Source organism: Nothobranchius furzeri, chromosome 6 (assembly GCF_043380555.1).
Source record: "Nothobranchius furzeri strain GRZ-AD chromosome 6, NfurGRZ-RIMD1, whole genome shotgun sequence".
Taxonomy (NCBI): domain Eukaryota; kingdom Metazoa; phylum Chordata; class Actinopteri; order Cyprinodontiformes; family Nothobranchiidae; genus Nothobranchius; species Nothobranchius furzeri.
In genome coordinates, this window is record NC_091746.1 from 41,091,524 (window position 1) to 41,118,086 (window position 26,563).

The 26,563-nt window shown below is 40.5% G+C and overlaps 1 protein-coding gene across 3 annotated transcripts in view; it reads left to right on the top strand.

Annotated features, from left to right (window-relative positions):
* lrrtm4l1 (leucine rich repeat transmembrane neuronal 4 like 1) overlaps nucleotides 1-26,563 on the top strand; it is a 120,806-nt gene that overhangs the window by 41,436 nt on the left and 52,807 nt on the right. For 2 of the 3 annotated variants that reach the window (XM_070552726.1, XM_015975868.3), the window contains exon 2: nucleotides 13,786-15,416. In XM_070552726.1, the coding sequence (XP_070408827.1) occupies nucleotides 13,786-15,416 (1,631 nt within the window). Of the gene's footprint in view, nucleotides 1-13,785; nucleotides 15,483-26,563 lie in introns of all 3 variants that reach the window. The other variant, XR_008563959.2, reaches the window with a different exon arrangement.

Here is a 26,563-nt window from a genome sequence, read left to right on the forward strand (position 1 = left end):
GCAGATCATGTGGAACACCTCCCGTTTGTAACTAATTTCAGCATGAAATTACAAAACTGTTTTTTGCTTGTTATGCATTTTGAGTTTTCCAGTGCAACACAGTGTAACGATTGTGCAAAACTGAGTACAGCAGCACACAGGTCACTAAGTTAGCACATAAAAAAGGAGATTTTCTACACCCAGAACATGTTGTGGTACTTTACAATTAAGATGCATACTGAAGCACGTAGTTAACAGCTGCAAGTCTCATTACACCACACAGTATAATGTTCATTAACTGTTGATTTTCAACATGCAGATGAATACTTTTTTGACATTTTACTCAAATACCACATTTGGAGGGTTATTGTGGGGTGAGGTGGGATAGGGTTGTGCTCTCTGGGTGTTTTCCACTGTAGTGAACACCAGATCATTTTCACTGGAGCAGAGCTGTTTGGACAAAGCAGCGTTACCCCCAAATTCCACTACCTCCGCTCCGCTCCGGTCCGCCCCCGCCTTCCGCAGCCGCTCGCTTCCGAACTCAATTTTTACTGGTACCCGCTCTACAACGGCTCCGCTCCGGTGCGGAGACCTGAGGTGGGCAAACAAGCATGCGCGGGATTTTCGAGATCTTGCGATACAGTCCGAGCAATAAACGCGGAAGTTAGATCCAAACACCCGTTGTGTGGGAGAAGCATCGAAATGAACTGTTTAATCTGCCCATCATGTGTGTTGACAGATCAGCAGTGTTTGGATCAACAAAGTGTGACTACTTTGATAGTGGAAACTGTATTTATGGCTTACTTTTGTGCATTTAAAGTTCAGCCGCCATTGATAGTTGTTAAAAGTTGTTAAACCTGTTTATATGAAACAAAAAACGCCTTTTGATAATCGATGTATTGTGAAAAACGGAAGTTGTGCTCGCTCCTTTTCCTGTTGGGCGTTTGTGATTTCTGTCCATTTACTGCGGAGGTACTCCGGCGTCCGGCAAAAATAGGATAGATTCTATTTTTGCCGGACGCCGGAACAGAGGACGGCGCACGGCGCCGCACTGCCGGAGCACGGCCGCAGTAGTGGAATTGCTCTGATTGACTAGAACGGGACCGATTTTGCTCCGGCGTTCGTAGCGGAGCGGAGGTAGTGGAATTTGGGGGTTACACTCAGGAACACATGGCTGAGTTCATGTTGCATGAGAGCTGGAATCCTAACTTCTGACAAGGTAACAGCATGACCTGTGTTGTGTAATCGTACTAAAGGTAGTGGAGTAATCATATATTAACAATGTTATTTGTTAAACTGAGTTCAGTTCTATGTTCACTACCCTGTAATTTGCACTAACTCTGCATAATGGAGTAAACGGAAAGAGAACAAACACAGCCACTTACCAGCAAGCTGGGATATTTTTACAGTTGAAACCTTTTTAAATGCCAGAACGCTGCATTGGGCTGGTTCATGGCTGAGTGTGGAGACTCTGCTGCTAACAGATGCTAATAATAATAAAGTAATCAGCAGCAGAAAATGATCATGAATGTAAAAATCACCATAAAGTCATGTCACCATTACCCCTCCTCAAAACCACAACAAACTAGAAATAATAATCGTGTTAGCTATGAGTAAAGTTGATTTTGGCTGGTTTTATTCACATTTTGAAAGTTTACAGAGACAGTGGAGATCAAGTTCTGGAGATGATTTCAGGACCCACAGTGGAGTCCTGACCCAAACTCTGACAGCTACTGGCAGGCAAGACATTCCTCTGATATGGTAGCCATTATTAGTAGTAGTAATACTGCAGGACAAATGTGTTACTATTCCTCCTGTCTGGAGCCATAATTATTCTGATGAATTATCCATGGATGAGAAACAAAGATAGAATGGGATTTGTACGCTACCCTGGAAAATGTATTTAAATTCCAAGAAGAGATGACATCTTTGCAGAGCTCCAGCTTGGTGACATTAGAGTGTCCTACAGGTGGAGCTTTCTTATAGCCACAGATTACTTTTTAAAATTTTACTATGACTTTTTACTCCAAAAACACAAGATTTTGCTCATGTTTATGGCTTTAAAAAACATTTTGAATTATCCTTACAGTCTCTTGTTGTGCTTGTCATGAGAACATGTACCTTACACATAGCTTGCCCAACAGTGCATTTAAGTGTTTTCACTGAACACCTTAAATACCTCACTATGCAGGAAAGTTTAGTGCAATTCGAAAGCAACTAGAAAATTCGGAATGCATTAATTTTCCACTTGTGTTTCTTACAAAACGATTCAAACATTAGCTTGAGGGTGCAAGGACATTTCATCTTGTAAATATTTTATTAACAGGCATTTCAACAATGACGTGTTTCACTTCTGAATCTCATGAGAAGGAACAGATTTGTTTTCTGCACACCTGATTAATTCCTTCTCACCGTCTGCAATGTGGGTTGCAAATGTCAAGCCATATATTCTGTGCAGTTGAATATGATTTATTGCCAGTTGCCTTTTCATGATGAATGATATTCTTCTGTCAATATGTCAGAAACCATTTAGTTAGAAAAGAAAAGTATTTGTGCATTTTATGGTATGGTATCTTCACTTTACAAAAAACTAGCTATTGTGAAAAAGAGTGACTCAGCTGTTGGCGTTGCATGACGTAATTTTTTAAAAGTCGACAGTCAAGTAATGAAAATCGAATCGACTTCGACTAGTCATTGATGACGTCATACACCTGAAGCGGCGCGGGGGGGAGGGGGGGGGAGGTTCGCTGGAGTTTTTGACAATTAAAATTGCGCCCACATTTTCAAAGTTAAACACATTTCTTTTAGTAGTAGTTTCTGCTTCAGCCCTCTCCCCCCTCCCCCTGCGCAGCGGCAGCAAACTGATGCGCCTGCAGCCTCTCGGAGTTCCTGCTGCTCTAAACATTAAAATAATTATTTCATTTTCTGTTCCTCACTTCTGATTACCTTCAATGGTGTCTGTTTGTTGCAACCAGCAGGTACAAAAACTAACTTGTTTTTATTTGACTTTTTCTGTCCTGTCTGTTTATTATCTTCCTGCATTTCCTCTCAATCCTAAAGAGAAACTGCTACCTGGGTTCATATATATTCACCTCATGAGTTACCTTTGAACTGCAGTTCTAAAAGATCTACCGACCGCAAAAACAGCGGAGTGCCGCTGCTCGCCGGCCGACTACAGCGGTACAGTTTTTGCTGCGGAGTTCATGCCGGAGTGGAGCAGAGCGGAGATAGTGAAATTTTGGGGGTGCGTCACCGGAGGACAAAATGCGCCTCGCTCCGCAGCAGCGAAACGCATCAGGCACAAATAACAGACAGAAAACATTAAAGGAAATGAGCCGACATGAACGATGGCGTGTTTAATTTGTTTTTGAGGTGGTGACACCTGATTTGGCGGTGCTCAGGACGCAGATGTCTGGAGCGCGTCAGCGATTAGAGCTTTGCATGCGCAAACTGGTTAAGATTAGGATGGGGGTGAGGGGAAGGTAAAATTGCAAGAGGGAAAAGGTCACAGTTTGGTTAAATGTCCGTTTTACCGCCGGTGTCAGTACCGACGCTCTGGCACAGCGCGTCGCCTCCGCCTCCCGACGCGTAGGGGCTCATCACCTGCTGTCTTTTCCGAGGACTGCATCTTGTCAGTCATTATCACGTGACAGCGACTAGTCGATGACAGGCATAAAAAGTCACTACAGAGCCGTGAAGTCGACTAGTCGACTAGCTCATACAACCCCTACTCAGCTGTAGATTTTAGAGCCTTGAAACTTTTACTTAATAGTCCAAAAACAGAGCTGACAGAGAGCGTTCAGTGTTAGAATGTGAGGAAACCTGGCTGCGAGTCTCACCAAAATGTATTCCAACTGTCTAGATTCACACGTGTTGACCTTAGCACCCGACTCCCTAAGATTTGGCTTCATAGATTTTTGTGTCTTCATCGTGACAAGAAAACAGATAAATTCCTGTGAAAGCACTGCTATGGTAAAGATCTGCTAAGACTTCTCACCTTGGTGGAGGAAAACAAAGCCACTTACAGACACAAACCACTGCTCATTAATTGGAGAGAAACTGAATATATCTGTGTCATGTTTGAAGGAGTAGCCTTGGCAGGCTGGTCATAACAGCATGCAGTCTACGCATGCCTTTCAGCACAAACCACAAATGAAATGGTTATAAAGACAGGCAGATGCATGCATTAGCAGTGGTTTTAATTTGACACCTGATCAGATTTAGAAAAATAATAATACAAGGTTGTGTTATTGAATAAAAATATCTGTGTCTTTAGTTCTCTGTGGCTCTACCTACACCAATGACCTGCAACTCTTTAATTTTACACAATATTAGGTCTAACGATAACAGAAAATATATTTAAGTTTATATTTTATCAGAACAGCCATAATGTAATCATTGATTTATTTCATTTAAATGAGATTACACTGAAATTATGTCAGTAAGGTTATTGTTTGTATTCTAAAATTACTGAATGTTTCTAATAAAATAGTTTTTCTCACAGACAAAAGACAAAGAAATAACTAAAAACAGTCCCTCAATCCAAACCATAAGCTTGTCTTATAACTTCGTGTTCTGTTCCAGTTTACTCTGGGATTTTGGGCTTTAGTGAATATTGTTTGTTCAGTATCCCTGCAGGCTTGTTGCAATACATTTAAAATATGAGCTTGCTGGCTAAATTAAATGTGTAACCTTTGGAAAACCGTATGTCTCCCAGATAGATTTTTATAAATAAAATCACTAGGGGAAGCATCATTAATATAGGCAGATGTTAAAATTTAATATCAGCCTATCAGGAACATGGCTTTACATCTATTTCTTTCGTAATGACTTTCTCAATTGTTTTGTTAGGAAAGTCTCTGATATTAGAGCATCTATCCCTGGGTCTCCTACTGAGCCGGTTCCTGCCGCCCCATTGTGGGCTACCCTGAGCGTTTTTGAACCTGTTTCTCTTTCTGAGCTGAGTAAGCTGATATCAGGACAGAAGCCATCAGGCTCTTCTCTGGACATTCTGCCACCCTGCCTCTGGAAGGAGACCTTTTCAGTCCTGGGCCCATTTCTTGGTACCATCAGTAGCCCGAGCTCAGGGGTTGTTCCATCCTCATTTAAATCCGTAGGGGTGTGGCAGATCCTCAAAAAAACTGGTGCTGATGCTTCAGTGCTGAACAATTATAGGCCCATCTCCACCCTCCCTTTCATCTCTAAAATTTTGGAAAAGATTGTTTACCGGCAACTGGTATCTCACTCATCTGACTCTGATTTATTTGAGGTTTTCCAGTCTGGATTTAGGCCTGGACACAGCACTGAATCAGCCCTGCTAAGGGTCTTGAATGGCATTTATATATCTTTGGATCAGGGTTTTTCTGTGGCACTGCTTTTATTGGAATTTACGGCAGCATTTGACATGGTGGACACTGCTTGATCGCCTGACACTGCTTGATCGCCTGGAACTATGTGTAGGAATCACTGGGTTAGCCCTTGAATGGTTTCATTCCTACCTGTATGCTAGGAGGTTCTGTGTGAGATTGGGGGAAGCTCTCTCTTCTTGGGAGGCTCTGCACTGGGGGGTTCTGCAGGGCTCAATTCTCGGACCACTGCTTTTTGCAATTCATTTATTGCTGTTGGGATCTATCTTCCACAGACATGGCATTAAGTTCCACTTATACAATGATTACTGCCAGATCTATTATCCACTGTCTCTGGGGAATGGAGCTTCTTTTTTAAATCTTGAGACCTGTGTAAATGTGTAAATTTCCAGTACATTAATGAATGCAAAATGGAATTTATCATGTTTCACCCAAGATGCAGCTCAGATTTGGGTTCTACCATTGATTTGTGCACCTTCTCATCCCCCCAGAAGCCAGTTGTCACTAGCCTGGGGGTGATACTTGTTTCTGCTCTTAGATTGGACTCTCATGTCAACTCAGTAGTTCGGTCTTGCTTTTTTCAGTTACGTTGACTTAGTAAACTCAAGCCTTTTCTTTCCAGAACTCACTTGGACTGTGTACTCCATGTGTTTGTGATCTCTAGGCTTGACTATTGTAACTCCCTCTATGCTGGGTTGGGTCAGAGTGTTGTGCATCACCTGCAATTAGTGCAGAACAATGCTGTTAGGTTTTTGACTGGAACTAGGAAAAGGGACCACATTTCTCTAGTGCTGACTTCTCTTCACTGGCTCCCAGTCTCATACTGGGCACAGTTTAAAGTTCTTCTTTTCGTGTTTAAGTATTTCCAAGGCAGTGCCCCCACCTACTTAGCGGGTCCTTGCACCCTCTCTCTGGAACCAGCTCCCACTCACAATCAAACAGTCCCCATCACTGGCAGTCTTTAAGAGCAGGTTGAAGACTCATTTTTATAGGATGGCTTTCTCCTAAAGCTTTTGAATTCTGGTTTTAATTTTTGTTCTTAGCTTTTTTTAACTAACACATTTGAAGTTTCTTTTAACTAAATGTTATCTCATTGGCATTTTATTGTTCTTACAAATGTCTATGTTCTTATTTTGTTTTGAATGTTTTTATGACTTGCTACTTTTATGTTTGTCACTTTTCTTGTCCAGCGCCTTGGGCCCCCTTTGAGGGTGGTGGAAAGTGCTATATAGATAAAACTTGATTGATTGATTGATTGACTGATTGATATAAAAATTCCCTGAATAGACCACATCTGGGGTTTTGGAGAGAATGGTCCATCGGATTGTCGAACCTCAAATTCAAGAGGAGAAATGTGGTTTTCGTCCTGGCTGTAGAACACCAGACTAGCTCTATACCCTGAGAGCTGGATTCCAAGGTCCTGCCCCGAGTGGATTAGTTTAAGCATCTCAGGGTCTTGTGCACAAGTGAAGGAAAGATGGAGCATGAGATCAACAGGCGGATTGGTGCTGCATCTGCAGATTACGTTTGATTTTTGGACATCTCGCTTTGAATTGGATAACAGCTACCACTGACTCTGTTTGCTTTGTAATGTTGAAGTTTTATCTCCACGAGTAACACAAGCCTGGAGGTCTAACCCTAATGCTAATGGTTAGCTTCTACTATTCGAAACATTCTCCACTGTTTCTCCTGGGCCATTTTGAGCCCCCAAATAGGTTTCATGAGCTGCATAGAGGCTTATAGATTGGTTTCCAATTGTTATAAAAGTAGTTATGACACCTTTAAGACATCAAACAACAAATTTTCTCTCGAAGGATTGAGTTGTTAGAAGAGTCTGGAATTCTTTTCAATTTAGTTTTCATGAGTCAGAAAGTTTAAAAAAAAATGGAAGATAACTGTTAGCACAATGCAAACTAATTGAAAAACAAACTCAGTTGAGACCAATCTTAGCAAGAACATGTGCACACCGTCCCCAGTTTATTTGAAATATGTCCAGTGTGATCAAGCCAGATAGGAAGGTCATTGTAAATGTTTCTAAATGATCAATAAAGTGTGACAATTATTTTACTTTATTGAAATTTATTGTCTTCTACTTTTTGCTAAGTGACTGCAGCCCAGTGAGGTACTGGCTTTCCAGTTCTGAGCAACCATTTAAAGAAAACTGCACAATGCAACAAATTGGCAGTACAATTAGTTTCCATACATTTAAATTGATAACCTTGCTGTGACAGCAGTGCATTTAAACTACTATGATTGTTATATGGAATATTTCTTTGGCAAAAAAATATTTTTGAACTGTTTCCATTCGCTGCTGCTGTGTTTTAGAGCTGTTAGATGAACACTTCATGCTTGGCATAAAAATATGGATTGTAATGGGAATATGTCATGGTGTTGTAAGAAAACCATGATTCTGAGAGGACATTAATGATCTGTGTCTGTTGATTTACTGTCCAATCTCACACCAGTGTCAAACACTGTGTGGACGCTGTAACTCTTCATCACTGAAGCCATGATAAAAATAAAGACGCAAAAGTGAAAAATCCTAAAGACTGGATGGCCTTGTTTCAATGGACTCAGACAAATAGCTATTCCATTTTTCTTGCTGTGATCCCTTACATTTACCCCATTATTTGTTTGTTCAGTAAGCTAGACCAACGTGATAACATAATTTATTGTAGATTAGTTGTGTGATTTGATCGACCTCAGTTTGACATTTCATTCAAAACAAGCCTTGAGTTCAGCCTTGACATTTACTGTCATCAGAAATGTGATAGGACACTCATACATATTTTATCACGTTAGCGTTGTACTGCATTATGTAGAATGTGAATCAAACAAGCCTGTAAGGGAAAAAGGAGGTAGCTGTCAAGTTTGATTTGAAGGTACACGGTCAAGATCATTTCATTTCTTGTATTGTATGTATGACAGATTGAATTACTGATCTTAAGTAATTTTCTATTGATTAGGCCACCAATATTTTTGAATTTGTCAAAAATATCACATGAACATATTACTAAAGATATCTTGTTATTGGATCAGATTGCACAGAACATTTTAAGATTTGACCAAAATGGTTATAAATCCTACCAAGAAATCACAAATACAGTGTAATTGACAAAAATGATCAGTGTTACAATTATTCAAGGGTCTCACTTTGTGAATGATCAACTTCTGCTGCTTGGAAAGGCTAAACTCATGATGACTCGAGTTAAGACCTTACCAACGGATGACCATTAGGGTCAAAAATCCCTGGGAGCTCAACAACAAGCACATCAGACTCCCTTTCACCACTGGCAACAAGCAAAGAGGTAAAAGTGAAAAACAACCATGTTTATAAATAGTGAAACTTTTGCAGTTGTTTGTTACAAATCAGTAAATGCATTTTGTCCTCAAAGACTCCCCTAGAAAAAACCATGGCTTCTAATAAGGCGTCACCCAGAGACGTAGACCTGCTCCAATGCATTTTAAACTTGATTTTTATTGTTATATGTTACAAAACTGCAAATAATTTTCAATAACTCTGCATCATTTAATTTATTGTCAACAACATTTTGATGGATATTTCCAGAGATTAAAAGTTAAAACTGCACATAGTCTAAAGCAGTGTTCTGGTCCATGATCAATTAAAAGTTTCGTAGTTGTGTTTAACCTTCTAAGATGCTTTTTATTTATTTTTTTTTATGTAAGATTAAAATTTACCCTAGCTTGTTTTGATTTTTAGGACCTTAAAGACAATTGACTATATTCACATATATAGGATGACTTGTCAGGGAGGGGACCTATGGACCTGAAGTAGATGGGGCTTGACTTAGGGTTAGGGTGACTGTACTTTACTATACTATACTATACTATACTATACTATACTATACTATACTATACTATACTATACTAGACTATACTAGACTAGACTATACTATACTGTGCCGTAACAAAATGTTTCCAAAGTCCAGACATGATAGCCTTTGTTAATTATATTTTGATAACAATAAATAGTTTAAATATTTTATAAAATAATAAATATATAATACATTAAAAACTATTCAGAGGGAGCCAGTGCTTGGCAGCCTCGCCTCTGTCAGTGCTTCCCAGGGCAGCTGTGGCTACATCGTAGCTCATCCCCCACAGCGTGTGAATGTGTGTGTGAATGGGTGAATGACTGATTGTGTTGTAAAGCACCTTGGGGGTTCCAGGACTCTAGAAGGCATTATATCAAATACTGGCTATTTACCATTTACCATATAATACATTAAATATATGTTTAATTACCATAAGTTCTTACTTCCTCTTACTTACTTACATACTTCCTCTTAAAAACACAATATAACCTTCTGCTGATTTAGATGTAGATTTAGTTACTGCTTTAAAATAAGAACTTTAAATATTTAAAGCTATAAATAATCAGAATCCTTCTGGTAGGAAAAAAAACTTTGTGTTTTAAAGACAAAGGCTACAGGTGAGAAAACTGTATATTTATGAAGGTATTCAGTTAAATTATGTAACTATATAAAAATGGGAAACTTTACCAAAGTGAATACAGATCATAAATAGCTATCTCATGCTCAAGGCATCTTGCAATGCTTTTATTTAGACGAGACGTTCCACACTGTTCCTGGTGTAGTTTGGGTTTTGAATATAATCAGAACACAATGAATTCCCCACACCGACACATCTCATCAAACTTAGTCATTTGAAGTTGACAGGAGTATTCACACCTGAGAAAACAAAGGTCCAGCGAGGATCAGCTTATATTGGTGTTATCTGACATCTTCGAACCCAGCGGTGCCGTTTTAACAGCGCTTCACCGCCGATAGAAAAATGGAGAAAGTTGGGTAAAAGAGACCAAACGGTTTCCTGATCTTTCATGCAGAAGGTGCTTGTGAGAGAGATGCCAGCCCATGGCCTCAGCTGTGGAGACTGTGCTTCTGTGGAGAGATGGGTGCCTTCTGGGCCAAACGACAAACTCAACGCTAACATGCCTTACATCAAAGCTTTGAGGCATGCAGTTTGAATTGCCCCGTGCTACAAATCCAGTAACCTGCATGGGTTTTACAGGCCAGCAGACACAAAACTGTTTTATTTTATCATTGTGAGTTCAGGAGATTTGGTGCTACCAAATCAAACCTGACTGGGTGAGAGTTCGACTCAAACAGCAACATTTTAAATCCTATTTGGAAAATTTGATGTTTGGAAACTGACACTTTGAAGTGTGCTTCTGTGTAAAAGTTATAAAGAAAGACGTAACTGTAGATAGCTGTTTGGAGAAACAGAGTTTAGATAGTTTAGGACCGATGAGCTAACCGGTAGTTCATGTGACGCCAAGACCAAAGTATTTTACTGTAAAAATGTCACAATGACCAAATTGATGTTATTTTTCAAACCTTTACACTAAAGGCAGTCTAATATTTTATGGTTATTAACACGGGATTCTTTTGTAATTTACAAATTTGGGTTCAAATTACAGGGCAGCTGTAAGGAGCTCGGCTCCCCTGAAGTGGTAAACGGCTCCCCTGGAAGCCTTCAACTTGCACACCCATGGGGAGCCGAAATGAAGATGGTGGTTCTCCCTATGACATCATTTATATGGACCCTTAGTGTACCGGAGATTCTTTTGAGTGGAGAGTACGGAGCGCTGAATGTTGGCATGAAGGCAGCTCTGTGCTGCACATGGCCACAGTAACGTTCTCAAAGTAGTGCCACCAAAGAATATAATTAACATGCAGCTGTACATGTCCGCTCACATTCTCTGTTACTTTCTGTCTTTTATTCATGCTCCGCTGCAGGGGAGCTCAGAATTTGTGCTCCTTTGACTTCACCTCACTGGTGAACATCTCAATAGTAGACCGCACGCTCTACTATTTTTGCAGTTGTTAGATCCCTTTGATCTGCTTAGTTAAACAGTAACTGATGAGGTGAAAAAGTGGAAGACAGGCAGCTGTACTTCTGGAGGACTAGAGGAGATACGGGAAGATCAGAGACAGACAGGACAGGAAACTAGTCAAATAACAAACCAAAAAACAAAACAAAATGCTTGAAAAAGGAAAATGTAGGTAGATTCATCCCATTAAAACATCTTAACTTTATGACGCAATATATTATTGTCATGTTATATTTATATACTTACGCAATTCAGATCACATTCAAAACTCTGTCCCACACCAAGGGCGGTTTCAAGGCATGTGGGGGCCCAAGGCAAACTAGACTTGGAACCTGCTGCCACCATCTCATGGGGCTCCCCTGGAAGCCTCTGTGTGATTTGGACCCTGTTAGTAAAGCTTATTTTTAAAGCATGTCAAAAACTACAGGACTGACCAACATTTTCATTGAAATAAACAGGAAAAACGTCAATTAATAAAATAAATACAAGTAAATCAAGTAACAATTACAAGAAAACAGAAAAACATACACCATGACATACCCCCCCCCCCCCCCCCCCCCCCCCCGTCTAAAACTGTACCCAAGTTAAAAGGGTGTAAAAGAGTGTCTTTAGATAGGACTTGAACGACTGGACAGTGTGAATACGAAGAGGCAGATTGTTCTAGGAGCTGCAGCATCAAAGGCCTGATCCTAGGTCAGATAAATATCACCAGTAGGAGCCAACGGTGGCACTTCTGGTGCATCCAGGTCTCAGTTCCAGCAAGACTTTTTAAAAAGTCTCTGCCACAGTAGCTGTGTTTAAAAAAATGGTGTTCTTATGAAAGTGGTTTTATAAAATGTTTTTTATGAACTGTTGAGTAATGTAAGAAATTGAAGCTGTTTCAACCCTATGAATTATGTTTATCTGTTCACAAAATTGTCCTTTTTCTTTCATAATTTTCACTAAAGTCTATTCCAGATATTCCTATTTGCTTTACATTTTACATTTTTAAATACAAAAAACTGGTAGACGTTTCATAATCACATGCCATCTTGAAATACTGTAGCTTTTTAGGGACATACAAGATATGACATAAAAGTTCTCCTCCCTCTAAAGTTATGCAGGGATGATGCCAGTTCTCTCCATCACAGTCTTGCTTGGGAAATTCTGCTCGTTGCTTGCCTTGCTGTAACTACATGTGATCACTGGATTAAAAGCTGGAAGTCACCCATAAAAGTGGTTTTTGAAGGGTACTAAACCAGCTCTGCAGCGTTGGTTATTTCAGCTCACCTGGGAGTAGTTGTGTTTCCCTGCCAGCTCCGTAACAGAAAGTGGGTGTGCCCCTTATAGACACAGGGGGAGCAGTAACTTTTAGAGTTAAGGCCTTCCAGACGCGGTTGCTTTGAATAGATCTATCACAAATTTGTAAAGCTGCCAGCTCCACTTTTCCTATTTTCACAGTGGCTAATGCAAAAGAGTTTTATAAACTTTATACAATGTTGTCAATTTTACATAACATTGTTGTCATGCCAAATTAGTATAAGAGTTTATAAAATAATGTTGTTTGAATTGAAAAATAATGACTGGAATAATTTTAATATGGCAGCAAAACACTCTGGATCTTTGCTGATCTGAGACCAGCCTGTCATACCAGGGCCAACCAAAGTTCATAAAGCCATTTCTCTGTACCCGCATAGAGTAAGATATTAATTATTTATAGCTGTTTCACAGAAACTCACTTAAAACTATCTGACACATCTATTTAAGAAGCCCTCTTTTCACTTGTAGCATGGAGATTTATGAGAAAACAGGACACAGTTTTAAATCTCAGAAGTTCAAAAGCTAGAATTTAACCAACGGGGTCAAGGACTGATTTTAAATAACCTTTGGAAAAGGTAAAATGGTGTCTGTAAACAACAGCAAACATATCTGGTGTTTGGGTGTGTGATATATGATGTACACAAGCTGGACCAACTTCACCGTGGCATTATCACTCCATTGTTCCCTTTCCTGTTAAGAAAACTGTGGATGGTGTTGTAAAAGTGTGAGGTTTGTCCTGCCTGCATAAAAACACAGAAATAAATCAAAATGAAACCAGCTGAAAATAACAACCCAATAAATCACCAACAATTGGAATTACTATCTGCCTAATCTGCACTGCAGCTCAGGCAGAAAGGACCACGTCTCAGAGAAACTCCTCCACAGACTTCCACACACATTTCTCATATAGAAAAATAATAGTTTCAGTAAAGTATTCCATCTGTACATTTGTAAACAGGTAGAAACCATTTTTAGAGCTTCATATTCCACTTTGTTCTTTTTCCATCAACGTTTGAAAATGTCAATAAGACCGAAGAGAAGACTCATTTATGAGAGCATGGTCTTGTAAATATCTATTACATCTGAAACTTTAAAATTGCATTTGTACAATTATTTTTACATTTCTTTAATCTTCAGACTGAAGATTTTTCGCTCTTTTGTGCTTTTTATAGATTTTTCTTTCGCTTAGCTGTTTGATTTACAAACTACAGCATTAAATAACGTTCATCTTTGACTCATCATTGTCTCATTTTTGTTCCCTTTTAGGTACATTGCTGTGTGATGGACGGATGACGCACCTCCTCTTCCCTCTGCTTCTCCTTTTGCGAGTTCCCCTGTTGTTCAGCTTTGGCGAGCGCACCTGCCCCAACAGCTGCCGCTGTGAGGGGAAAACTGTACATTGTGACTCGTCTGGATTTTTAGATGTCCCAGAAAACATCTCAGTAGGCTGCCAGGGCCTCTCCCTGCGCTACAATGAGCTGCACACCCTTCTACCTTATCAGTTTGCTCATCTCAGCCAGCTCCTGTGGATATACTTGGACCATAATCAGATCTCAGCCGTGGACAGCCGAGCATTTCAGGGGGTCCGCAGGTTAAAAGAGCTAATACTTAGCTCCAACAGGATCACGTCCCTGCATAATTCAACATTTCATGGCATTCCTAACCTTCGCAGTCTGGACTTGTCATACAACAAACTGGAAATCCTGCAACCAGGTCAATTTCATGGTTTACGAAAACTACAAAACCTACACCTACGCTCCAACGGTCTTTCCAACATTCCAATTCGAGCATTTTTAGAGTGCAGAAGTTTGGAGTTTCTAGATTTGGGCTACAATAGGATCAAAGCTCTAACCCGCACCACCTTCCTGGGTTTACAGAGGCTGATGGAATTGCATTTGGAACACAACCAGTTCTCGCGGATCAACTTTTTTCTCTTTCCACGCTTAGCAAATCTGAGATCGCTCTATCTGCAATGGAATCGCATTCGAGTTGTCAACCAGGGCCTTCCATGGACTTGGTACACGCTGCAAAAACTGGATCTGTCTGGAAATGAAATCCAAACACTGGACCCGGCTGTGTTCCACTGCCTGCCCAACCTCCAAGCTTTAAATCTGGAATCCAACAAGTTGTCTAACGTGTCCCAGGAGGCTGTGTCAGCATGGATCTCACTGACCACCATCAGCCTAGCTGGCAACATGTGGGATTGTGGAATGGGCATTTGTCCCCTTGTGGCTTGGTTGAGAAATTTCCGGGGAACAAAGGACACCACAATGATATGCAGCAGCCCAAAGCAGCTCCAGGGAGAAAAGATCATGGACGTCACTCGAAACCACGGTATTTGTGAGGAAAACGATTACTTTTTGACAGAAACACCATCACCAACGTCGGAGCTGATTTCAGAAGCCACTGCTGAACCAACCTTTGGCCCCACTAGTGGTTCTCCAACCTCCCCACCAGCTATTACCTTCGGTCCCCTCCCCCCATTCAGACTTCGACCTATCCCACATCCTACCTTCCCTGGCCACATGAGCAAAGACCCTAAAAACACGGTGATCCGTCCTCAACCCACTCACGTTTCACCCCCGGTGATGGAGCAAATGACTCTGCACAAAGTTGTGGTGGGCAGCGTGGCACTTTTCTTCACCATGTCACTGATTTTGACAATTATTTATGTGCTGTGGCGCCGTTATCCAGGTGCAACCAGGTTGCTGCAGCAGCGATCGATGGTGGGACGCCGGCGTCGCAAAAAGAGCCCAGAGCCAGAGCAAAACCTCAGCTCCCAGCTTCAAGAGTATTACATGAGCTACAACCCTGCTGCCACACCAGAGGCACTGGAGGTGCTAGGCAATGGCACCGGTTCCTGCACTTGCACAATTTCTGGCTCCAGGGAGTGTGAGGTATGACCCATCGCTTCAGCCCTAAAAATAAAAACGCTAAATCAAAACACAAGGCTCGAGAGAGAGGTAAATACTTTATCAAGTATACCCTGTAAACAGACACCTTAGAAATTACTCTTTAGCACCCTCAGTTCCTCATCATCACCTTGACCTCAAGCATTAGATGTCTCCAATTATTCCACTTAAAGCTGTTTAATTCTGCTGCCAAGTGGGAGCTAAAGCTTACATGATGCAGAAAAGGAAAATTAAACACAACATATCTCAAGGGGAACAGATGATTTTAACACAATACAGATGTGTTGCTTTTTTCCTACACTTTTTTGAAACTTACAAAATGTTATTTGACTTTATAGTACCTTGAATAATTGGACATGTCTAATTTTTTTGTCCCCACTCAACTCAAGCATGTCTTTTGTGATATATTATTTTGTATTTTCCGTATATCTTGTCTGCAGAAGATGGTGCTTTAATACATGCTTCAATTTCTGGGCAAAAATGTTTTTTTTAATAATTTAAATTTACCAGGCTTAAAAAGTGTTGTTGCTTGGAAAGCCGCTGGGGCAAAAGTGAAAAGAATTAACTTGCTCATCACAAGTTTACCATAGATTATGGATGTCTAAGGTTTGTGGTCTGTGTGGTTTTGTGCATTCCTGCACTTTAACTGCTTTTCTGTGTTAAACCAAAACTGACTGGCACAGCGCAGGCCTCTGCACTTGTGTGATTTATGGTAAAATATGTGCAGGGAGAAATCAGAACTTCCCAAAAATGTTTAAAGTCAATAAAAAAGGGAAGCAAAGACCAGACAGGTTGTCTTTCTCTATTTTAGCTGCAACATCAGATTTAAAGGATGCTGAAATTTACAGATGTGATAAAATTAAGTATAAATATCTAAATAAAAACAGATAAACACGTTCACTGCATAATGCGTAAACCCAGTATCTCACCGAGCTTTGACTGATGAAAACAAGTTGGAGACACAAAACTTTAGAATTCTAGTTGGAATCAGGCTAATTTGGTATTTTTCAAGGACAAAAAATAAATTGCATCATTTGCACAGCGTTTTTTTGCACTTAAAAGGTGTGGGAAACTCAACTAATCAATGCACCTGCAGTGGTCTGTGGTGGGAATGAATGATTTGTAAGTAGTCCTCGGGTAATTAAAATCTCAGATGCGTTTGTTTCAGGAAGTACAAGTCAGCCAGAGGAGAAAGTAGCTTCAGACGATTCTTATTCACTGAGATTTGGACATCTCACCTAACAGCAACATGACTACCACTGCCTTGCAGCTTGGATGTTTTATCTCCACAAATACCACAAGCCTGGAGGAGTTTTTCTGTGTGGTGGTGTTGCTAATGATAATGGTTAGCTTCTACTGTTAAGAACATTATCTGCTGATTTTCAGATGCAGATTCAAATTTTTCTAATGCTTGTTGATAACCTATTATGTCTGATTTGTTATATGCTTATCTATTTATTTGTTGTATTTCATTATTATTTTAATGTTATATACATTATTTTTAATATATATATATATTATTGGCACTTCCTTCCAAGACCTCTAAACCAGGTCATGTTTGTAAATGAGAACACGTTCTCAAACATTTTACCTGGTAAAATAAAGGTTGAAATTCCTCGACACTAAACCAGCAACAGCCTTCCCCGTCACAAATCAAGGTGGATGAGTCCATGAATGTTCAGTGACAGTGTGACAGATCTGTCAGGCTTTTCTACTCCTAGAGTTTCACCGTCTATTTTCTATCAGAAGCTAATGCAGGAAAAATGTGTAGGAGACTATTTTCATGTTCAGCCTGCATGAAAAACTCAAGAGTGACCTTGTGTAATCATTAAAAAAGTTTTTTTTTTCATCTTTAAAAACCATGTTTCACCAGTTGCTTAGCTTCTTCAACCCATAAAGTTCCCTCATTTACCATTTTACAGAAGCTAAACTGAAAAGGGTTTCAAGTACCTGAGACGATTATTTTAAGAGAAAACTTTAGCAATTTGTTAAAAACAGAACTAAACAAACTGAATATTTTGGAAAGGCCCTTAAGGAGCTCGTTTGCAATTAGGGAACTCACGACGTTACTGGCTTATTCAGCATCACCCCCCCAAAAAAACTCTTGTTTTAAGTCATGTCGTCAGGGTGAGGGTTAGGCAGACGTTTGTGGTTGGAAAATGTGTTTGACGATGTGCACTTTAAAGAAGTCTCCTTGCTTACCATGTAACATACCGTGTTTCCTAAAGTGCAAACACATGTCCACACCTTCACACAACCCTGTGGGAAAGTGCTGTCCCTTCAGGTTGTATGTGGAAGCCCACAGTGAGTGTTTCTTTCTGTAATACACTCAGCAGTAGTGATTTCAGCTTTTGTAGTTTTCGCTGTTCCTTATGTTTGCTTAATGTTTGCAAAAGATCCAAACACTAATGGAATGCTGCAAGGTGACATGTTTGTACAAAGGTGGTGTGGGAGACTGTAATGCATCTGCGCGTCAGTCAAAGGAATGGTTTGGTGCACTGCACACCACCTGGACTTAGGGATGTACAAGACATTATTCCTGAACATTGCTCTTTGAGTTTTCGCTTCACAACATTAGATTTCTCCTTGTGTGTTAGCAGTTTAGCCACTATTGTCTAAACCAGGTGTGGGTATGGAAGTGAGTAGTAAACTAGTGTTACTTAGATGGTAAAATCTAGGATTTATTTTGATAGAAGCAGTTTGATGCAATGCTGTTGTGATTAAAATAGCTTTGGGATGTATCATGTTGCTCTATCAGGGCTTCTCAATTCTTGTGAAGACATGCCAGGTGTCATCTGAGGAGCTCTCTCAGGACAAAATGAATAGTGCAGATGTGAAAGAAACCTAAACTGAAGTGAGAACTCTTTTGACGCTTGCACATCACTACACCTGTCCCTCCCTTTTGGGGGTTCATAAGGGTCTTTAATGTCCAGTTTCACCTGAGAGGCATTTTGATCACTGGATTGATGGTGAGAATTGCCGTGAAACAGTCTGGGGATCAGTTTCAAGGTGTGCTGTAGGCGTTTGAGCGTTGAATTCTCTGACCTCTTCTGCCTAGTGTTGGTTTTCCTCTTTCAATGAGGATGTGCCTTTAGCGCCTCTTGAATCATCAGTCCAGTTGCTCTATTACTGATTGTTATCTAAGATCATTAACTAGCATACTTCCTGACAATCATAACATTTTGACCTTTTTTAAGGTTTGTTCTTATCTTGTTGCCAGTAAATGTTTTCAATGTGCTGAAAATGTTAAGGAATTTAAGGAAATGCATTCATTCATCTTCTGTGACCACTTCTTCCTGTAAGGAACACTGGGAGCTTGTGCCTACCTCCAGTAGTCACCAGAGAGGCTGGGGACACCCCAGACAGGTCGCTAGTCTGGCACATGAAGACACAGTACGATGAGTGGAAAATGACAGCTTTAAGTCAAACTAGGTGATGGAGAAGACTCACTTTCACTGTCAAAAGATCTCAGTGGGATTTGTACAGACTGATGACCAAAGACCCTCAGCGAGTGTCTTCTAGTGGCGATGAACCTTCACTGAAGGTTAAGTGAAATGTTTGTCAGATCAGACCATTAACACATCTTTGAGGATCATCTATAGTTCAACAAATTACTTATTTCAGCAATGCTGTTATCGTTTGTAATCAACACACATCCCTCCATTACCTCCAGCTGTCATCGTGTGAGAGGCAGGGGACAACCCGGACATGTAACCAGTCCATCAAAGTGACACATAGAACCCAACAACCGGTCACACATTCATACATCGTTACAATTTAAAGTCTCCAATCAACCTGACGTGCATGGTTTTGGTCTGAAGCCAGAGTACCTGGTGAGGACCTACACATGCATAAGGGGAGGAGGCTGACTTGGTGCTGAAGGGCTGTTCAGGTGGGATTTGAACCTGTAACCTCTCTGCTGCACAGCAACAGTGCTACTAACTGAGCTACCATGCAGCCCTATTAATGTGTGTTTTTGCAAACATTTAAATAACAGTGCAGTCACTGTCCATTGCCCTTCAGACAGATACATTCTACTGTATAGAAAACAAAAAGGGTTATAATCACTCTGAAAGGCTGGTGTCACTGCCCATTTAAAGCATTTGCAAAACAGCTTCTTGAGTCATATATTAATGTTTGACAACCCTAAGTGAACATCCTACTAGGACCAGGTGATCTGATGATATAAGATCTTTAAGGGTTATCTTGTGAAGATGATCTAGCAAAGCAGGGAGATCACAGAACCGTCTATTTACACCATCATCCGTCTGTGCCATTATTTCTGAATGTGTCTACGGACACACAACATAATTTTTTTTTTCTCTCTCAGCGGAGTCACACCATTTGCTTGGCTGCTTCTTTCGGACTTAACTGTCGGCAAAACAGATACACCAATGAAACAATCAGAGCAAGTTTTAGGCAATGTGTTGGTTTGTTTAGTTGGGGTGCTCGGTAGAGCTGAGAAAAATAATGTAATAATCAATGCAATAAGATGTGTAGATAAACGATTACGAATCACTGAAGAAGCACACCATTATCAATTACAGTGCTAGCGGCTAGCTTGCTCCATCTCTAAGTGGCCATTAAGTGTATTCTCACACTTCTGCTTGATCAGGAAAACTCTGGGTGGGCGGATGGACAGACAGACAAATATTGGCAGTTGAGGATTTTTTTTAGGAATCTAAAGTCTTTTTATCCTATTTTCTGTGAAGGGGTATGTTTTAATTTGATGTATTTTACTGGTAAATTTACCATTGTTTACCATTTTACTGGCAAATCACTTCCAAAAATCTGAATTGTCAAAATGGGAAAAAAATGGGATAAAATCACGGTCATCCATCCATCCATTTTCGGAACCCACTTGCCCATGTGGGGTCGCGGGGTGGGGGGTGCGGGTGGGTGGGTGGGTGGGTGGGGGGGGGGTGTCAATGGGCAATCAGGCGGGGCACACCCTGGACAGAGAGCCAGTCCATCGCAGGGCAACACAGAGACACACAGGACAAACAATTATGAACACACACACTCACTCCTAAGGACAATTTAGACAGACCAATCAACATAACAGTCATGTTTTTGGACTGTGGGAGGAAGCCGGAGTACCCGGAGAGAACCCACGCATGCACAGTGAGAACATGCAAACTCCATGTAGAAAGATTCCAGGCCAGGAAGCGAACCCAGGACCTTCTCTCTGCAACAGCTCTAACCACTGCTCCACTGTGCAGCCCTAAAATCACAATCATGATTTAGCAACAAAAAAAAAAAAAAAATAATAATAATGATTTTTTTTTGCAAATCACCCACCCCTACATCCTATTTATGCATATATCAAAAATTATTTTATTTTATTATTATTTATTTATTTTTATTATTTTGACATATTTATTCCAATCTGTTTTCTTATTTAAAATGGTTTGGGTTCTTAAGGCAATAAACCAAAAAATGTGCTTTCTTATTCTTGTACCAAAACTTGACCCCAAACCCGATTTATATTTCCTAATGTGTGCCATTACATTCCTAGTTACAATTGCACTGTGTAAAATAAAACTAGTGGCAGTGTAAACGTTTGTAAAATAACATTCTTATGAATTGCGTTGCTAAGTTGGAGAATTGAGTCATTTTATGAAGGCAGTCACACACTTTGGTCTTGGAACCTTTGCCTTGTCATTGACTCAGGATGCTACCAGCTGTTACCACCAGAAGAAAAGAGAGAGTCCAGGATTTTGCAGAGCTCTGACTTTTTTAATCTTTTTGGTTGTAAACATTCCATGACTGTGGGGCATGGATTCCCCGTCACAAACAACCCACCACCCTAGAGACAAATCAATCTGACTTTTAAAGCTATCTAAGAACCAACCATTAAGAAGTGGGCAGGGACAACAGTCAGCTTGAAATCCTTGACATTCAAACAATCTATTTACATATTTACACCCAAACTTAACTCAAAAGAACAAAAACAACAACGTGAGCAGAATGTGTCCACCAGAACGGTCGGCTGACAGGGAGGGATATTACCCTTGGGCTGCAGTACATAAACTGCTCATTACAAAGATGAATGAACATTTGAAGGCTCAGTGATGCATAAGGACAAGATAAATCATCTGTCACCAGATTCTTGACAAGTAGGCGAGCACACAGAGGGCTCTTGAAACTTGACACCTTCACTCAGGGAGTCTGGTGGTTCTGTTATGTTGGAGAGTGGAGCCTTTTCATGCTCTGAACCACTGGGATGGTGACTCACTATAAATTCATGTAAAACTGTTCCCATCATCTGTGTGATGTGATGAAACGTTTCTTTACTGATGTAAGAGGTTTTATTGCAGGTCTCAAGGGGTCAACGAATAGCCTGCTGTGAACATATGAGTCGTGTCTTTTGGGGCCACTAGTCAGTCTCCACCACTATTCACACTATAAATACAAGGACAGGCTTTTAGAAAATGATCAGTCTTTCTCAAAAGACGAGTACAAATCATCAAATGTCAAGTTGGAGTAAAGCTGGGAGCCAGTGTTGACCAAACTCAATGAACACTAAGATAATCAATAACTTTACTTTCAAACAAAGCGCTGAATGGCCTAAAAGATGAAAACAGTACAGAAAAAAACTAAACAAAATGCAGTTAACAAACAAATACATTAAAGACCATGTGTGGAAATTAGGACACATAAGATAGTGTGGAAAATGGGTCCTTAGCTTTGCTTTAAAAACCTCCATAGAGCAGGCCTGCCTAATTTCTTAAAGTATTTAAACAGCTGGCATCTACTGAGTTATGTGACTTTGGCTTGTATTTACTGTACACAACATGCTGTTTTATGTGAAAATGTTGCTAATTTTCCAAAACATGATTAGATTACAACAACAAAGAAACTGTCTTAAAGTCTGTGGATTCAGAATGCTCATTGGGTTGACCAAAGACTGAAACATTGGTGCTTTACTTAGATAACTTAGGCTCAAAGCCCTTCAGCATAAGATGAATTTAGCCAAAATCCTTGGTTTTCCCCTGTAACAACCACCACTGGACACTGACGTATAAAGCGCTCCCTCACTCAGGAAGCACCTTGCAGACCCAGTCGCTGATTGCTCAACACATTTTCACACCCAAAGTGTCGAAAAATGACACGTGTGACCAAGCCTCAAAATATGACGATTAGGGGTGCCCCAGGGCGTCGGGAAAGGACGCACTGAGGACGCACTGTCCCATACAATTGATATCCGACGCCCACAGTGAGACGGACATTTGACCGACTTGTGAACTACTTCCTCTCACCCCCATTCTAACCTTAACCAGCTTGCGCACACAAAGCTTAATTGAATATTACTGAGTTAAGGTTAGGATGGGGGTGAGGGGAAGGTTAAATCGCTAGAGGTTCGAGGAATAATGTCCGTGCCGCCACGGGCGTCAAATACGGACATCCGCGGTGACACATGTCCCTGCGTGTCCCTGCATGTCCCTGTGTGTCCTCTCCTGGGGCACCCCTAATCGTCATATTTTGAGGCTTGGTCACTCGCATCATTTTTCAATGCTTTGGGTGTGAGAATGTGTTGGATTGCTTGATTAGGTGCCACCTCATGAAATTCTCCACACAGAAACTCCAAACAGAAACAAAAGGCTTTTAATCACCAAAAATGTACCAGGCACATGGGAATACACATAGAAAATAGTGCTTTATTTGTGTGTGTGTGTGTGTGTGTGTGTGTGTGTGTGTGTGTGTGCGCGTGTGTGTGTGTGTGTGTGTGTGTGTGTGTGTGTGTGTGTGTGTGTGTGTGTGTGTGTGTGTGTGTGTGTGTGTGTGTGTGTGTGTGTGTGTGTTAGACCCCCCTGCAATGGGATTGGGATCCAGCGGGACCTATTACACGTCTTGCAGGACCAGGGGGTTTTGAGTTTACAATGGGAGGGAGAGGATGAGCTTAGAAAATGTGTCAGTCCCAAATTTGCTAGAGGATGGAGGGTGCAAGTGAAGTAGCTAATGAAATTAAGGCTGGAGAATATTAAACCAAATAAAGGAAAAGAAAATGATGCAAATGGAAGCAGTAAATGTGTGTCATGGTCATTCAGATAGTTGAATAGTATAAACTTTTTTTTTTGGCTAATGTTTTGATATTGTTATGACTTCATGACTTCGGGGGACCAGCTGCATGTCTGAAATGATCCCAGTGGGGACACACCGCTGAGCCATTAATGTTGGGACATTAGGACTAAAAGGTATTTAATTTTTAAATATGTGTATCTTCTTTACAAACATCATTACTGTGTGCAGGTGAGTAGGAATTATTTCTGCCTGACATTCTGAGTTTGACTTCATTGATACAACATAGCAGTCCTTCTAAACAGGATATTGTAGCTTCACTTTTTGAAGTAAACAAATGTGTTGTCAACCTCAAAGGGATCAGCTTTGGTCCTCTGCTGAGCAGTTATCCCTAAAAAGAAAATGTTATGAGTAGTTTGAGGACATTATTAGACCTCAGTTCTAGCAGTGTTCTGATAGATTCCTGGTTTTATTTCTCACCAGTACTCAGTTGGAAAACAGCTTAATAAAGAATCAAGACTGTCCTGATATTTCAGCTGCAATCAATGTTATTGTCTCTATCCACATAACCGTAACCCAAATCTCTCCATCTGAAAAACATTCTCGCATTTTGAACATCACTGATGGGTCTCACAATCATTGATTCAAAAGTGTTCTCCTTCGTAGCTTATTTCAAGCTCTAAATAATTGAGGAGCTGGCACCAGCCTTGTTTAGTTTGATGAAAGTGCCATTTTGCTGGTCTGCACAGCTGGCGGTGTGGCTTTGTATTATGGCCTAGCGCCGCACCATCAATCCCTGTGGATGGCAATGTGGAGGAACAAAAGCCAGCCGAACACATTTCCTCTGCTGTGGCAAGACTTCTGTGAGGTATTGAAAAGACTGACACAGAATGGTTTCTGTGCACAGCGAGAAACAGTTCACTGTTCACTTTTACTTTTACTGCAGCCCCAAAGATTTAAGGCAGGAAACTCCAAACTTAGAAACCTTTGCAGATATGTGCTACTGTGCTGAGGTATTGCTGACAGGATGAAAATTCTTATGCTAATGTTACATTTACATCATGTTACATGTGATGAAAATGTGTCTTGCGTGAGACTCGTTGGGTAAATGAGAACTGCTAAAGTTGTTACCTGAGGACATAAACCAATCAGCTAATTAAAAAGAGAATGCATCGCAAAATAAATGTGCAGTATATGCTTAAATTGCCTCCCATTGGGCAAATATAATTTGCTTTATATCATCAGTAGTTTCAGTGCTGTTTTAAAATTCTGCAGTTGCAATTTTAATTGTAATTTACATCATTAATATTGTCCTGATGCACTGGTTGGAGTGATTGCCTGTGAGTGTTTGAGAGACTAATTAAAATGTTTAGCACCAAATTTATTATTGTTGTCCATGCACTGCTAAAGGGTTTAAAGGCAGACAGTAATGGTTTTGCAGGTGTCTGCACATTTGTTAGCAAAACATGTGATAAACATTTGGATATATTTAATTAAACTCTCAGAACACAGCTAACTGATCTTGGCAACCACAAAAATGACTATAGCAAATGCACTGTAACACAGAGCTTTTGCTTTGAGTAGAATATCAAGTACCCTGGTGCCAAATTAGGTCTTCCGTTGCAATAATGAGGACTCTACTCAAGTTCTTTGGTGAAGAAGGAGCTGAGCCAAAAGGCAAACCTCTAGTTTTCCTGCTCTGTCTATGTTCTAACCCTCACTTACAGTCAAGAGATCTGGATGATGATAGTCTGGATTCAATCAGCTGATCAAGCCTCTCCTGTAGGGATGGCTGAGCTCAACAATGGTAGTATGATGAGGTCGGTCCGAGCAGAGCTACTGCTCCTCTTCACTTAAAGGAGCTGAGGTGGTTCAGATATTTGAAGATGCCTCATGGATTCCATCCTTTGGAAGTTTTCTTGGCATATCTCAATGGAAGGAGACCACAGGGTAGTCCCTGAACTCAGTGAAGGGATTAAGCATCCTGGCTTGGGAACCCCCAGGAATATTTGGGTTTCCCTCCTAGATTGGTGACCTCCATGGCAAGATGGATAAGTGGTGGAATGGAGAGATGGAAATATCTATCTTCTGGTGTCAACACAGTTGAACATGGCTGCCACAGCTAATGTGCCTTCTAAAACACAAACTCTTAGTTGACTTGTTTTGACCGATGTTAAGCTTACCTTAAAAGAGACAATGTGTAGATTTTTCCGTTGATCTCTGGAAATATCCAACGAAACGTTGTTGAAAATGAATAAAATTATGCCCATTGAAAATTTTTGGGCAGCTTCGTAACATATAACCAAAAAATTTAGGAGTAAAATAAATTGGAACAGGTCTAAGTTTCTGTGCGACGCCATGTTTCCTTCTACGGGACCCCATGAGGACAATTACTGATCTGTAACAAACAGTTACAAAACTTTCACCATTAATAAATACTGTTGTTTTACACATTTACCTCTTCACTGATCGCCACTGATGAAGGGGAGTCTGACGTGCTTGTCATTTTGCTGGAGGTTGAACGATCTGACAAAGTATACTCGTTTGAATATTGCGCAGGGATTTTTTACCCTAATGACCTTCCATTGGTAAGGTTTTACTCAAACACAATTATACTGCTATTTGCAATGATTTAGGTTTGTACTGCCCCCATCGCCAGGGAAAATGCTCAGTCACTTTAATGTGGTAGTAGCCAATTCATTCCCACCCAATACCAAAACGGCTTTACCTCCATTTTGATTGGAAGCAGTAAGATGGAATTCAAATAATAAACAGAAATAAAAATCTGCACATTTGAATCAGCTGGTTTTTGTAGTGGTTTTCTTAAAACTTATTTGCCAGTTCAGTGTCTCCATTTCCTCTTTCCTTAAGTGCTGCTCCAACAGCTGGGGGATACTGTGCCCAAACCGCATCCCCAGACGGCTTTAGGGAGTCGTGACCCCTGGCTAATTCCTCCTGAAGTCCTGTTCCACTTGACAGGCATTGCTCCAAAACCCATTTAGAAGTACACTTTCATTTTCTGCTTCCTCTCATCAGAACTAGAAGTTGAACACTACAGGAAAATACAGTTAAGTCTCACGCTCCACATTCCAGTTATTTTATGTCCGCTC